This window comes from Thermobia domestica, chromosome 15 (assembly GCF_964235325.1).
Source record: "Thermobia domestica chromosome 15, izTheDome1.hap1.1, whole genome shotgun sequence".
Classification (NCBI taxonomy): Eukaryota; Metazoa; Arthropoda; class Insecta; order Zygentoma; family Lepismatidae; genus Thermobia; species Thermobia domestica.
In genome coordinates, this window is record NC_137468.1 from 92,080,187 (window position 1) to 92,096,407 (window position 16,221).

General features: G+C 34.8%; 1 protein-coding gene across 1 annotated transcript in view; it reads left to right on the forward strand.

Annotated features, from left to right (window-relative positions):
* The window catches only part of LOC145671151 (zinc finger matrin-type protein 3-like), a 73,944-nt gene that overhangs the window by 9,234 nt on the left and 48,489 nt on the right, over window positions 1-16,221 (forward strand). Inside the window, exon 2 of the mRNA XM_081739975.1 lies at window positions 9,861-10,235. Within this exon, the coding sequence (XP_081596101.1) occupies window positions 9,861-10,235 (375 nt within the window). The remainder of the gene's footprint in view (window positions 1-9,860; window positions 10,236-16,221) is intronic.

The window sequence follows — 16,221 nt, forward strand, 5'->3', positions numbered from 1 at the left end:
TTCTAGCTTTTGCCCTGTTTGCTTGTGCCCAGTCCGTTGGGTTTATCTATTCTCCCAAATACTTGAATTTCTCTGTTATCGTGATATTTCCATGCTTCATCTTCAGGTGTCTCTCCTTGGCGTCTGTATTCCACGTACTCAGTCTTCTCGTAGGAGACAACCCATTTTTCTCAGCGATTTCAGGCAAACTATTCAGCATTTTTTGGGCATATTTTCGGTATTTAGCTAAAAGAGTAAGATCATCAACGAAGCCAAACATTTAATTTCTAGGTTCAGACCTTTGTCCCGAGATGTGTTTCCCTTATTCCTTCCACTTCTAAATCTTCCTCCTAAACAATCTTAAAGGAAATTTGTAATAAGCCATCCCATTGTCTTACTCTTGTTTTTATTCTAGAATGATCAAAGATTTTTCTGAAGAATTTGATTTTTGAAATGGTGTCGCTTAAGTATTTATTTTTATTATTATTATTATTATTATTATTATTATTATTATTATTATTATTATTATTATTATTATTATTAATCAATTCCAAACTCCTCCAGGATATTAAATTAAAGTTGCCTGTAGATCAAGCCATACGCTTTCTTGAAGTCTACAAATACTACTGCGGTGTTCTGGTTTCTCAGAGCTCGTGCTTTTAGAATGCTTTTGAGGTTGAATAATCGTTGTAGTCACGACCCCCTTTCTCGACAACCAGCTTGGTATTCACTGATGAGATAGTCTTCTTGTTCTTTGAGTATTTTCAGCAGGGCTTTGGAAAGTATATTGAATGTGATTGGAAGTAGAGATATTCCTCTGTAGTTATCGATGTCTGTTCGGTTGCCGTTCTTGTGAAGTGAGTGTATGAGGGCACATTTCAGTCTTTCGGAATCTTTTCCGTTTTCCACATTTTCGTGAATAATAATGCTGTTTTCACTTGATGCTTTATTATTTTTAATCACGTTGATTATACGCTTGATTTCTTCCAGGGTTGGTTTGGATTCTGAGTTTTCGTGGGATAAATTTTGAGTATCTAGTCTTTCCATAGGCTTTTCGCAGTTTAACAGTGTTTTCAAATAGTTAACCAAAAGTTGACAACTTTCCTTCGTTCGTCGTTAGACTACCGTCCTCCCATTTGAAACACAGACTTGGTGGCTGATATCCCGGTAGGGAAAATCTTCTTCCATCTTGTTTCTTTCATGGTTTCTCTTTTATAAACTTGGCTGCCTTCTTCCTTCCTTCCGTCCTCGAAATCTTCCCATTTTCTTGAGTCTTGGAATACAACCTTTTTCCAGACCTGTAGTCTTCTGTCGAGGGCTTCGTCACACTTTTAACTCCACTATCTGTATTTTCATTTCCTTGCAGAATTTCCCAAGCCTTTGGCTGTTGTGGTCATTGACACTCTGTTCTCTCCCAATTGAGACAAGTTTTCGCTGTACTATCTTGTTCTATTTCAAAGTTTCTGCATTAATTGTGGGTATCTTGTTGGCTGTCGGCTTTGGCCTGTTTGGCTTGAGTCTTACTTTAATCTCCGAGAGGTAATGATCCTTGTCAATGTTTAGGCTTTTCCTTGCCTTAACGTTCAGGATTTCCTTTCGATTTCTGGCCGTTATTGCAGCCTGGTTGAGATTGAACTCCCCCAGCATCGTGTTAGGAAATACCCATGTTGTTTTGTTCTTTGTTGTTCATCCTTTTGTATCCCGGGTGCTCTTCCACTCTTTCCTATATCTGCTCTCCGTACCTACCTGGGCATTGTCGCCAACCAGAATTTTTGTGTGATGTTGCGGAATTTTTGTGTCTTCGAGAGTATCACAAAACTCGTCTATCTTTGTAGGGTTTTTCTTATCATTATTTATCGGAGAGTGCGTTGATAAATGTATGAGCTTTATTTCCAGATTTGAATGAGAGAAATGAGATATCTCTGTTGGTGAGCTAAAGTTAATAAATGGATTTTGTGATGCTCTTTATAACTATGAAAGCCATACCTAGAATCGATACATTGGAGGCGTTTTTTATCGCAATATTTCCTTTGTAAAGTCTAAAACCTTCAGATTCTCGTAAAATTCTTCAACTCATTCGCTGCCACTTGACGCCATATGGCGCCAAGAGGTAGTTCTCATTGTAGACATTCTTTGTAAAGTGGTACACACATGTATAGAGTATTTATACACTTGTGGCACACAGTGTTGACCTGGTTATTTTCTGTAGTGTGCATTTTGAACAACTACTGTGTAATTCAGTTGAACTTTAGAAACAACATTTAAGATACTGGTATTGCATATGCTCATTTTCTGATGTTAGTTTTCCAGCGTAGTATATGGTATACTAATAGGTTAGCGCATTAGTTTAGATTAGTCAGGTTGGATTAGGTTGGATCAGATTGAATTTACACAGCCAGATTAGGTTAGTTTACTATATTCTAAATAAAGGAAGTGAACATATGCTACTCGACATCTGCAGAGATAAAATAATAGAGCGCTGACTCTCCTCTATTAGGTTATGTTAGGAGCAGAGTGAAAGCACAGCGATCAGTGTTAAGTAAATAAATAAATGAAACACGTAAAATATATAACAAATAAATATGAAAGTACTAGTAAACAATACATGCTCATGACACCATTTGGCGTCAAGTGGCATATTCATACTCCAAAGACTGTGTCATGTGCAAGTGACGCCAAATGGCGTCATTTTCCCGCCATTTTTTTATTTGGCAAACCAGCCTCCAAAATCAGATATGCACATCATATTATGAGGGTTAATGCAAAAAAAAAAAAAAAGTGTAGGTGGCACATTGGGTTGGAGTATTGAAATCAAGGTGGCAGCGAACGGGTTAAAGAAGTCGTTCTAAAGAAAGCGACAAGCAGATCGCTAAAAAGTTTGCGGTGAAAATTAACAATAAGGGTGCTTAAATAAGTAAAAGCATTATCAATATTCGATATAAAACCTGTCAGATCATTGAGTGATGTAGGACGTCCAATCTGATTCAGTTCGTTTGTTCTAGGTATCTTCACGTTCGTAAGTGAATTACCTAATTCTTGTTGTAAAGTGTTCCAAAAGTATCTGTTTTCATTTCTCTTATGTACAAGAGCTGTGCGGAAAGTAATGCAACATTATCATTCAAATTTTGCATTGTTATAGAGTAAGGCTGTTTGAAGAAAATGATACTACTTAACATAGTTCTCATTCACAGTGATATAGTTCTCATTCACAGTGATCCAAATGCGGCAACTTTGAACCCAATTCTAAAACCCCGTTTGCTAAAATTGTGGTGTGTGCTCCTTCAGCCACTTCTTTATGATCACTTTCATCTCATCTACGTCTCCGAATCGATTCCCCCGAAGATTGTACTTAGTAGGAAAAGACAGATGGAAGTCAGAGTTTGCAAATCCGGGCTGTATGGTGGATAAGTCACCACTGATCAGCAAAATTTTGAGATGGCCTACATCGTCGCGAAACTAGTGTAGATGGATATACGAAAGATTTTTGCCTTGTCTCTTCTACCTAATGGCTGCTTTAAATTTCCTAAGAGTCACAATGTACCGCTCACTGTCCAAAGTACATCTTTGCTCTAAAATGCTAATAATAATAATTCCCCTCTATAAATAATAATAATAATATTTTGTGCAGATCCTTGACTTGAATTTCTTAGGCCTTGGAGAAGTTGTCATTTTTCCAAGGATTGAGTTTTACTTTCTGGATCATACACATAAGCTCATGTTTCATCCCCCATCACCATATTGGCGAAAAATGTCTTGAAAGGCTTTAAATGCATGGAGAAGTTCAGAGCAGATTTCCACCCATCTCCACTTTAAATCAGGTGTTATCTGTTCGGAGACTCATTTTATGCACGCTTTATGATACCTTAATTTACCAGCCATTATTCTTATAGTATTATGACCACAGTCAACTCTCGGATCGTTACTTATCTGTCCCCTTGACTCAATTCATCAAGTCTCAGAAGGTTTGCTTCAGTGTTCACAGTTATTTCCCACTACGTGGTTTGTCTTCACTACTGTTCATTGCTCTTGTCGAGCGTTTCCTCTCTATACAGCTTTTCCAGTCCCCTATTAATTTCAGCTAGACCACAGTTCTTCTTCACCAGAAAACCCTGTGGCAGCATATTATTTATGTTTATTTACCTGCAGTGAAAGGTAAAATGCTGTAGTACCTGCACAAGGAAGCCTTATTCGTCACTATACAAAGTTTGAATGATTTATGTTGATAATAACAAAACCATGAGGGCCGTTGCATTATTTTTTGTACAGTTTCTGCTACTCCAACCAGATTCTTCCCTCTTCCTAATGTTGCATTGAATTTGCCTATTATAAAATAATAATTTGTATTTGAACATTATTGTATGTCTCTTCCAACCTGTCAGGTTTCTTCTTTATCATGTTTTTTCACCTTCTGTGGAAGTGTGTGTAGATATTTTCTAATACACAATAACACACTGAACAAGGCTATGTGATAATGTGTTAAAAAAAAAAAAAAAAAACAGTATCACGTAACAGTTTCAACACAATAACTGTGTCTTCCTCAGACTTCCACTCCTTCTCTTACAAACTTCAACAGTATATATATATGAAAATGAATGTAACGATGTTTGGCCGCGAACTCCTCTATAGCGCTACAACGATTTTGATTATTTTTACTACATACGTATTACCTAGATTACGTTATAAACACATTACTTTATTAAAATGTGTGTCGGAAGAGGGAGCAAGTGGGGCCGAAATTTTGCAAAAAATTGATTATCTCAAGATGAAATCTGGCATATATATATTTCCTCATGATTCTATCGACTTAGGAAGATGAAACTTGGTATATAAATTCTTTATTTTAAATACGTAAGCAAACCTGTGTTGTAGAGTTTTTTAAGTTCCCGTTTTATGGGAGGCAAGGGGTCGTAAATGAATATGTATAGAAATGTATGTGAGTATGATCCAGCATAACCCTGAACCGCTTGGATCAATTTCAGTAAACCTTGGTACAGATATGACATAATCTGAAAAGAAATACTGTTGCGGTATGATATCCCTAAGAGGATGGGAAGAGGGACATGTAAAACAACCGATATTAGTATCGAGTCCATAGTCTATGGGGTCGCTGAGATGCATAGTTACACTCAAGGTGCCATTTAAGATCAAATTGAGCCCCCATTATCTTCCCTAGGGGTGGGGGAAAAAGGGACATGAAAAAATAATCGAAAACTGTTGATATGAATGTGAAATCCATATTTTTCGTGATTGCTAAGTTGATTGATGACACTTCCGATGAAATTTAAACTCAAATTTAAACAAGGAGAGTGTCATCTGGGGCTGAAATCTTCGTTATTTATGTATTTCATATTGTCATGGGCAACGGCAAAGGCGTTGCTCTTTCTTATTTATTTCACTTATTTCTTTACTTTCAAATATTTTCCATAAACCTTATTCTCCCCGTGCGAAGAACGAGCATATCAGTTAGTCAGTTAAAAAATGCATTTAAACGTTTATTAAGAAAAATAGCGAGATTATACTCTCACCATTGTACTTCATAGTAGCCAATCCCTGTGGTTCTTAGTTTTTTACAGTTATAATTTTGTGAACTTTTTAATTTAGTACGGTATTAACCTTTCGTGGACTATTTTTTTTTTTTTTTCTAGAAGCAGTAGGACGATTCCTCTTCTAGTTGTTTATGAACCATCTATTGGATTTAAAGTTTAGTTTAAAGCATATGCGTCAAACCTGGGAGACCTTTTGATCTGCTTTTTTAAAATTTTCTTTTTTACAGGTACTGATGTATATATATATATATAGTATAATATATAGTATAAGAAGGAGCTTGTAAGTAGTAGTGACAAAGTTGCCATCCATATCCTTAAGAAGTACGCAACACCACCAGCGATTGCGCTCGATGTGAAAGCTACCTGGCACCTACTACCGTGTATTTAAGTTTCCACTGAAGAAGCCGCGTTGAAGAATCTGGTACACTTTCCAAAGAGCATCGAGTGTGCGCGGCCGCTGACGTCCAAAGCTCGTTTCAACACCGAAAATTTCACAGCAATATCTGTAAGAGATTGAATGAATTTCCGTGCCATCCGTTCCATGGTTGTTGACTTTGCCTATGACTGGACACTTGATCCATGTGAGTGTCAACGAGAGATGTGTCGCTGCTATACTGGGACGAAATACGTATAATATCGCGGTAAAATGGCTTCAAAATATTCTTTAGATAGAAAGTTTTATTATCAGTTTTTTTTTTCCTCCATTCTGCGTATAGAAAATTTTCTGTTAGTGCAGTAACCATCAACAACCGTAAAACGACGTGGAAAACTCAGGACATTTACGTACCTAGTCAGAGCAATCTGTGGAATCACGTTCAGGGTAATAGATGCTCCTCTTTTGATCACATCCTAATAAATCTGTGCTTCGTGTAGAGTAACTAAATTTTCAGTGGTTTCTTGCAAGTTGGAGTTCGCTCAGCTTTTGACTGTTCGTCGTCCGCTTCATGATACATTTAAACTCGGGTCTTATACATCCTTACAAGTTGCAGATCTGGCAGTTATGCAATTTACCCTTGCGGGGAACGTTTGCTAACTTTGCTATTTCCGTATGAGTGGATGGGTTCTCACATCGCATCATGGACTCCCGTTTTAGAAATATCAGGGTAACTCCAGGCTCTTCAGTAAGTACAGTGCTCATTATTAAAAGGCCCAGCATCATCGAGAGTGGCCGTTTTTCTTGTTATTAACTGTACGTTGTTTTCTATCTTTGACACACAAAAATAATAATATTATTTTATTTTATTTTATATTATTCATTCACTACTTATTTAGTTGGCTATAACCAATGTCGGAAAGGGCACAAATGAATGTAGCTCTTCCAAAAGGCTGCAATTTTGGAGTCATATGACCAATCACTTCCTGTATTCTCTAACTATATTTCATGCCTTTTAACACAACACTTCAGAATTATCTATATACATTGACCGCTTTGTTATTTGCACATGTCCTGCTACCTGCTGATCAAATTTGTTACATTAACGTGAAACAACTTTCTATACGTATTTTATCAGTCTAAATCTAAGTAATGCTCCAAGTATTTTTCCCCCCATTATTTCTGTTGTGCTTGCAACATTAAAATGAATTATTATTGATAATGAACATTCCAATCAAAATACAAGTTGCTGTAATTACTCGAACTCATGTTAGCTGCGCTAGATATCATGCAGAGAAATTTGGTTTGAGAATCTTTCTGTAAATCTTGTTTAGATCTTTACATATATTTTCCATTTAAATATATGTTTCGAGTGGAGTGAATGTTATTCTGGCGCTTGCGTGCATATTCCTGTTTGGTTCTTATGACCTTTCGTGTACAGGTGCCCAATAGCATGCACACCAATTCACTGTTCAAGAATTAATACATTAGTTATTTCGCAGATGACGAATAAAATGTAAAGTTAAGCATTATTTATGGTAAGATATGTTTATTCATTAAGTTTAAAAGTGCAATATTCGCATCTTGCGAGAAATTCAACATTTTATCAGTAGTGGGACTAACTGCTTTCAAAAAACTTATTTCTTATTTTATGGAAATTCATTAGCCGTCGTCTGAAATATAGTATTTAAAAATAAAATAAGCGTTTGCTTTCGTTTTTGTTTAACTCATTAGCATCAGAACTACTAGAAGGTTGCGGCATACAGCAAAGTAAAATCAGTTTGTAGAGCTTCATTAACTTTTCGCGTGCACAATATCTATATCTTAGGGTTCCTTAATTTAGATTTTAATATAGCACTTTAAAAGTGTTAATTAATTAATATATTGATAGTGAACATTTAAGTACTAAATAAAATATTAATTCTAGTAGACTCGTAGAGCATTGAAACAGTACTTTTCAGGTACTCTTAAAATCCTAGCCATTCCGTCTCTTGCTCTGACCTTACGTAAGTTTGAAGAAGAAAGAATGGGCCAAAGTAAAAGCTCACTGGTCAATGCGGTATTCTGGAACCGCAACACTGCCTATTTTTTCAGGATACGAGTTGACAGTCTGCTCTCTCATCAAAGTTGGTAGAAGAGTTCGCGACTAGCACTTTCTTGCGTACGTAGTATCAGAACTAGAATAGAAGGGCAGAATTAATATAGTCTTACTCCAAATGAAGGGGAACTTAAAATAAGACATTTCTCAATTAAGAAACGAAATAGACGTCTAGGCAGATATCCTATTTTTGACTCGTGAGCCATTTTCTAATGAAATAAAAATAACATCGTATATTCCGACAAATTGCAAACTTGTACGGTAGGTGCTAAAACATTAATTGGAGAGTACATTTTTGTTTTGGTAATATATATATATATATATATATATATATATATATATATATATATATATATATATATATATATATATATATATATATATATATATATATATATATGACTTCACGAGTAAAACAATTCAATTATTAGTTTTATTATTTGTTTATTTATTTTTGTATGAGAATGGAAATAATTTAATTGAGAATGTACCCTTGCATTTTGCTCTTTAACGAGGTAAGCGTAAACCTTGATCTCAAATACATGTCAAATTCACCAGTTAATTGCAATTCATAAGTTATTTTTTAAAACGTCAATGATTTCATATCATTTTACGCAATATGTTCTAGTATAATGAAACTACTTTACCTTAGGTTGCATAATCTTCCTCTATAAAATTTGCCCAGAAGTTCATTGAGACTGCAACAAACTCAGCGAATGAAATATAGAAAGGGAATAAAATGATTCTTAAGTGGAACAGATCTTGCAACGTAAAGTAAAATAGTTCCATTACATGACAGTTGATTCTTTTGTTTACTTGACAATTGGAAAACATGGTAGGACTATTTGTTACCATGAGGCAAAGAACGGGTGAACCACGTTGTATTATGGATATACTACTTGAATAAAAAGTTATTTCACTGTAGTCACTTGGACTAATCTTGGTATACTTGGCCTGTTATTTAGTGATTGCCGAAGTTTTCAATGAGAATTTCTCTCAGTAGTATTTCCTCAAAGCATCTACTCATCACATCGTATGGCATCATTATTGTATGGAAGTAACAAATCAAAAACGGTCTAGTACTAAAAAAATATACATATCCCTCCAGATTATCAGTAACAAAAGTTGTACTGTTAGAACCTCAGTGAAACTTACTTTGATAATACTCTAAACTTTTTTGAATAATGCACATGTACTATATCTTGAATACCATGAGGCTATAAGCAGTGCTAATCTTCTACTTTTAAATATGAGGTATTTGTATGTCTTTTTTTTATTACTAAAAGAAATTTTTTGTTTTGATACTTCTTTATTACAACGATGAATGCCATGTCGTATGATGAGTTAGTTGTAGATATTTTAAGAAAACGCCGCTGAGGAAGATGAGAGTTCGCATTGAAAATTTCGTCAATTACTACATAACATACACAGGGCTTGAAAAATTTTGCTTGCAAGTGCTCGCCAACCAAAAAATCTACTAGTCAGATCATTTTGCAGTCACAGTGTTTATACAAATAAACAAAAATCACTTTGGGACACAGTAAACATATCAATACTTTTTTTTTCTTTTTTTGTTTATTGGCATGTCTTGCAAATAATAATAGTAAAAAAAGACTAATAGCTGCTGTTCATTCTTGAATTACGTTTTTGATTGATCGGACTTTATTCGCCAAATGTAAAAAAGTACTCGCCACTGGCGAGCAGTTCAGTGGATTTTTCAAGCCCTGAACATACATATACCAAGAATAGTCAAAGTGAATATTTGTAATCGTGCGTATCCTAAAGTTGCATTTTTATTGTAGTTACCAATCTGTAATCAGTAGCATTCTAGTAATATTGGGTTTCTTTTCTTTTCTTTTAATAGGTATAAGACCCTACCCTTTCATGGCTCCACCACCGCCACCCCCACCTCCTGCAAGGTACACCCTTCCTGCAGTGATAAGCCCTATTCCAGCTCCGTATCCTCCATTTCGACCTCGGGTACTTGGACCGCCGCAGCGACCTAGATATGAAAAGCCAGATGGATTCAAAGGTTGGAGAGGCCAAGGGATCTATAATAAAGATGGTGATCAGAAAGGGGGAGTACAAATCAAATCGGAACCCCCAGCTGAAAGTAGCAGCTGTGGCGACAGTGGAAATGGTGTCGCAAATACTGATGCAAGCGAGAATTCTAAAAGTGAAAGTGCTGTGGCTGGCCCACAGTCCAACGGAGTAGATCATAAGACTGATAAAAGGAAAAGTAAGCATTAATTATTTATATAAAATCTTATATTTGTTGAGTAGGATTATTATGTTTATTTAATAACTAGTGGTGCTATGGATTGTTGAAGCGACGGTCCTTCCTCTCACTAATTTCAGGCCGAAACTATAGAAGAAGTCTCAAATCTCCGACTAAACACACAGGATGCTCAATAAAAATCAATGTGTTTAATAAATATTCGGGTATATATGTTATATAAAGTTGGGGAGAATATGCTTTTTCATATTATTGTCGTATTTCAACTTCAAGGAACTGAGATGATTGGAAATTCTTAGAAAAAATAAACTATATTCGACAGAATTTTATTTTTTTACGAAATTTAACTTATAATTTTAATATAAATCGTCGGGGAGGGGAAGAGGGGACGTAAGTGAGTTCTGACATTTGATTGACTACAACTGCAAGAGTGGGAGTTATGTGAAAACCTCAATAAACATACATCATGTTCTGTTATAATCGAATAATATTTACGAAAGTTATCATAGTAAGATATAATTTTTTAAATCCTTGTGTGGGGAGAGGGTTCACTTTTTCGCTCTCGACTGATTTTAAATTAAAGTAGTGAGAATAATGTGAAGCATACAAAAAAAAGTATACACCACGTTCCATAAATATCGTAATATTTTACGAAAAATATTTTAAAAAAACATATATATAAAATCTTACGAGGAATCCATATCACATAAGGAGGATGAATTCACCGCTCATTCTTGTCTGATTTTAATCCTAAGCTCAGGGGATTACTGAGAATACTCAAAGAAAATCAGGGAAGAGTCAAAGAAGAGTGGGGACGTTAAATTATATCAGAATTGAATGAATTTTAGAAAATTTAATGTGGAATTCTAAAAGAAATGAAGGGGGGGGGGGAGAATAAATATATTCACTACTTCATTCTTTATTGATTTTAACTCCCTGCGTAAGGGATGATTAGGAAATCTCAATGAAAATAAGCTACATATTACGGCAATACCGATTTTTTTTTAAAAAAGATAATTATCGTGGAACACATTCTTGAAATGAAGGGAGATTTTTAACTCCAAACTGTGGGGGCATTTACAATACCATAAAGAAAATATACCTGAGTTTTGCCATAATCGAATAATTTTTACGTGTTATATTCAAAAATCATCTTCCATGTTCATGTATAAACTTGCAACATGGAGTGAATTTTATCCCCTTCTCGTCTTATACTTGATGGTTTGCAGTCTCAAACAATATATATATATATTTTTTTTTTTTTTCTGTCTGCAAGTGGAAGAAAGACGCATACAAAGTATCATCAAAATTGGCTAAGTGTAACGAAAGTTATCGTGGAACAGTTGGACGTACACACACACACACACAAATGCCAATCGAGTCGATTAGTCGATCACTAACGCTCGCTTCAATTAATTTATTGAATATATAAAAGTGAAACTGATCTTATGGGTGATGCAATCACGGAAAAACTATTTAAACCGTTTGAAATGAATTTTGGAATGTAATTATCACTTAACCATAAACCAGATTTTTGTCATGTCAATTTGTTTAAAATGCATATCGTAAGGAAGGGAGAGTGAGAGGCATGATATATGTGAAAAATTTAGTATCTCATGAGCCCGTCAAATGGGAAGATGAAACTTGGTACATAAACTCCTCATTACAAGTAAATGCACAAGTGTCTCACCGTTTTTTTTTTTTTTTTTTTTTTTTTAATTTAAGGGGAATTTTCTATATTTTTAAACTTCATTGAAAGAGACATTGCTTTTTTGTGATTGCATTCACGGGAAAATGGCTGAACAGTTCGCAATGAATTTGGGAACATAGTACCAATATCGAGTTAATTTTTTACCATGCCATTTAGATTAAGGGAGTATGTGCAGATCAAATTTATGCGGAAAATAAGAGTATCTCGTGAGTCCTTCAAATTAGGAATATGAGAGACGCTATAAACTCGTCTTTAAAAATAAGCAACAAGTGCCCAGCATTTTTGAAATTTCCCTTTCTAAGGGGTTTTAGGGAGACATTTTAAATCTGTTTTTCGTCACATTGAAATAGACATTTTCTGTTGTTTGTAATCATATCACGAGAAAACGATGATCCATTTGATTTTTTTTTTTTAACATAGTACGTACCTCAAGCTGGATTTTTGTCATGAAATTTGATTAAAGGAAGTATTCTAAGTGGGTAGGGAGTTCAAAAATTCATGCAAAAAATAGAGTATCTTACAAATATATCATTATACTTACACTGAAATGAGTATTCTGAGGGGGAGAGAAGGGGATCAAATACTTCCGATAAACCTATTCTTCCCTTTCAACTAATGTTTTGTATAATGTCGAGTATTTCCTAAACCATGGCATGTGTGCTAACTTTATTCTTTTAATTAATTTTCCACTAACTGGGAACGCTCTATCAGAAATTAAAATAAAGACTACCACTACTAATAATGTGCTATGTACTTTAATTAGAAACATTAAACTTCCAGTTTACAACATGATATATTATTTTTTTAACAATAGGACTATTATGTTTAACTTCTGTGCATGCGGACGTATCATCCGTTTATCCTTTTCATGTCTAAAGTCTTAGAAAATAAAGAAATTGAGATGACAGATTAGTGTTTCATTGTATTCTGAATCTTCGTAATTAATGGCGGCTCTATTGTGCCATTATTCCTGTAACTGTGAGGAATCGCGGCAACAAGGCCCTGATTAGATACTTAAAGAATTGAATTTTAATAATTTGTTTTCAGTAGTGGCGAGATACTAATTATAATTGAAGTATTTTAACTTCTTCCAACTTGAAAGGGGGAACTTTAGATCATTGAATAGAAATAATGGATAGTGTAGTCATTGTTAAAATAGCCAGCGATCATTCACTATGATGATATGAATTATAAGGCTTTCATGTAAAACATATATAGTTTCCTCTTGCATTGAACCAATCATGATTTCAATGCAATTATCAATTAGTGGACAATTTCTAGAGCGTTTCTTATATTATTATTAGTAGTGATACAAAACAAAATGAAAATGGAATTAAATCTTTGAGATTTACTTCCCACAGTTATGCCATGTGGGCTAAAAAAGACTGTGACCATGAATGTGATTGAAATTGTGGAATAAAGAAAGTGTTAGGAGACGGCAGAACCGTTGAGCCACCGCGGCCCTGGGATGTAAAACAGAACTTATATTTTTTGCAGGAAAAGTTTCTGTTCAGAGTTACAGGCACCTGATTAAGAATTAATATTCATTGAAAATTCTGCGTTTAAGGATTTAAGGTTCCATTTTTATTGAACTTGTTCAATCGTAATAAGTTTCCAATCATTTGATTACAATAAATTATTTGGTTCGCTTGTGTCTAAATTGAACAAAAATAACATGTTTCACTTATTGGAGGAACTTGCAGAAAATTTTTCTACAAAGGCTGGGGATTTTTAACTTAAGAAATAGAAATTGGGGCATTGATTGCCAGATATTTAACATAACTGGCAATACTGTATTGCATATACTAGTATTCGAAATAGGTGTATTAAACTACTCTTCTATAAATATACCGGTAGTCATTTTTCGAAGAGAAAAAAAAAAGTAAATTGACCAAATTAAAATTTTCAACAAGAATAATCCTCCATAGAAATTGTTTACATCACATGACTCGTGTCAGGGAATGCTATGGCGTATATTACTGATGAACCATGTGACCGAAGTTTTAAAAGAATTTCTTAAAAAATGCCGTTGTATGAATTTTTATTTGATGATTTTTTTTCGAAAAAGTTTCATGCATTGTATTACTAGTAAGCAATATGAACGTACTACAAGAAAATAAAAAGAAAGAAAAAAAAAGAAGGAAGGAAAAGAAAAGGACACAAAGATTGTTGAATTTTGTTCCAACATCCGAAAATCACAGTGCGTGCATTGTCTTCCCATGTACAGTTATTTCTAGGCTGTCAGTGCCCTTGATTCCTTCTTCATACGTAGAGATTTAGCAGAATTGGTGATTGTGAGTATCTTTGCGTGGCTCCTCTCTGAATTATTGCTTCTTCTCTCCTATTTCTTTGCTGCCTTCTGTTTTATATTATTCGTCGCTCTTTATAGTGTACACTTGATTTCTTCAGAACTTTTGTACAGTTTGTTCCATTCTACATTATCAAATGCCTTCCCCAAGTCCATAGATGTTACGTAAGTTGAATTATAACACTCGAATTCTTTCTTCTTTCAATGCTCTTTATGTAAGTTAACTATTGTTTGTCAGATTTTGTTCTTCCAGAAACCTAACTGACCCTCTGCAGTACTTACTCTGTCTTGGATCCAGTCTCCCATTGAAACTTATCTTTGTTAAAATAATGATAAGCATCGGTGATTTATCTTTCTGTGATTTTCGCATTTCCCAACATTTGTTGTTTTTGATATTGTCACTATCTTGCTCTTCTAAAAGTGTATAAGGTATTTTCCTTCCTTCACAAATATTAATTAATTTACATAGAGTCCTACCCGCTGCTATGATGGCAAGCGCGCTTCTTTTTGAATGCATGGCATCCTGGGTTCGATTCTCAGTGGAAGAATGTTGAAACTTGAGCGCATTACGGTGGTTTGGATTCCACCTTCAGCTTAGGCCCACGTCTTATTTTGTGTCAATACTGAAAGGGACACTAAACTCCAAACAATCAGTTAATTTAAACTGCGTGTCCTAAAATTCCTGTTCCGTATTGTGAATGATTTCTGCTGGTATCTCGTGTATACATTTTCTATGTTTCAGGTCTTATAATGCTTGGTCGAACTAGAATCTGAGCATGAAGTCTCTTATTGTCTCTTCTTTTATTTCTTCAATGTTCACTAGTTCCTTAAGTGCTCGTCGCTTCTATAGTGCCTTTTGAAAGATTCCTTCCATTTCACTTTATCTTTTATTCTTTAACATTTAGTATATTGCACTTTGGTCTTCGTGGTTTGAAATTTTTCTTTTTATAAGTCGTGTCTGCTCTACCTATGTTCATATCTGTTTCTTCACATTTTCGGATCAAAAGATCCAATATAATTCTGTCGAAAGTTTTCTTGTAGGTCTTATAGCTGGAGAACTACATATCAAAAGCCCAAACTATCACTTAACTCAGTATGATGTGTTTATTCCGTTAAAAAAAAAAAAAAAAAAAAAAAAAAAAAAAAAAAAAAAAAAAAAAAAAATTAGGGACCGTTCAAAACTTGTGTGGCCCCTGATACAAAAACTAATTATTGGCCAAGATCGCAATCTTTTGATCCCTTTTTTTAATATCATTCCTAAAATTCTTGTTATCTTACTCGCTCTTCTTTGGTAAGTCTGCATTTTCGAATGATCTGCCTTTTTTTATTTTAATATATCGCTCGTTGGCCTCATTGTTGTTAATAATTTCGTCCATTAATCGAAGCGAACATAGCGACTATCCACCATTTGCTTCAACCAGCATTTGTGTGTGTTTTATGTTACTATTAACGTAGGCTCGAAGCTACGACCGAAATTGAGTTTGGTGTAGATAGTGGGAATGTACAGATCATTATGCAAGATCAACCAACACAGCGTAGGTAGTTGTCCGCCACACTATCTCTCCTCCAAAAGTGGTGAATTACAGGACCCGCCACAGCTCCTGCTGGTTAGAAGAGAGTACTACGTAATTACAATGAGACATTTTAATGCAGTTGTTGAGAATGGACAGTAGGTATATAGGGTGGGCCAAAAGTCAGGTGACAGTCCTGTAACAGAAAAGTCTGTTGGGCTAGAAGTCCAGATTGGCCATAGATGATGAGGGGGAACCTTAAAAACACACGTGACCATCACGACCCTCATCTTAAAGTCCGCCATTTTGAATATCATTTTAAACTTTTAAATTAGAAAGTAGGCATGTGGCACATGTTTTAAGACTGGATTTTTGATCAGGAATGCAATGCTACTTTCCATTTTGTTATATCACTAACCGTTGATGAATTATGACCTGTTTTATGCCTTTTTATACCAT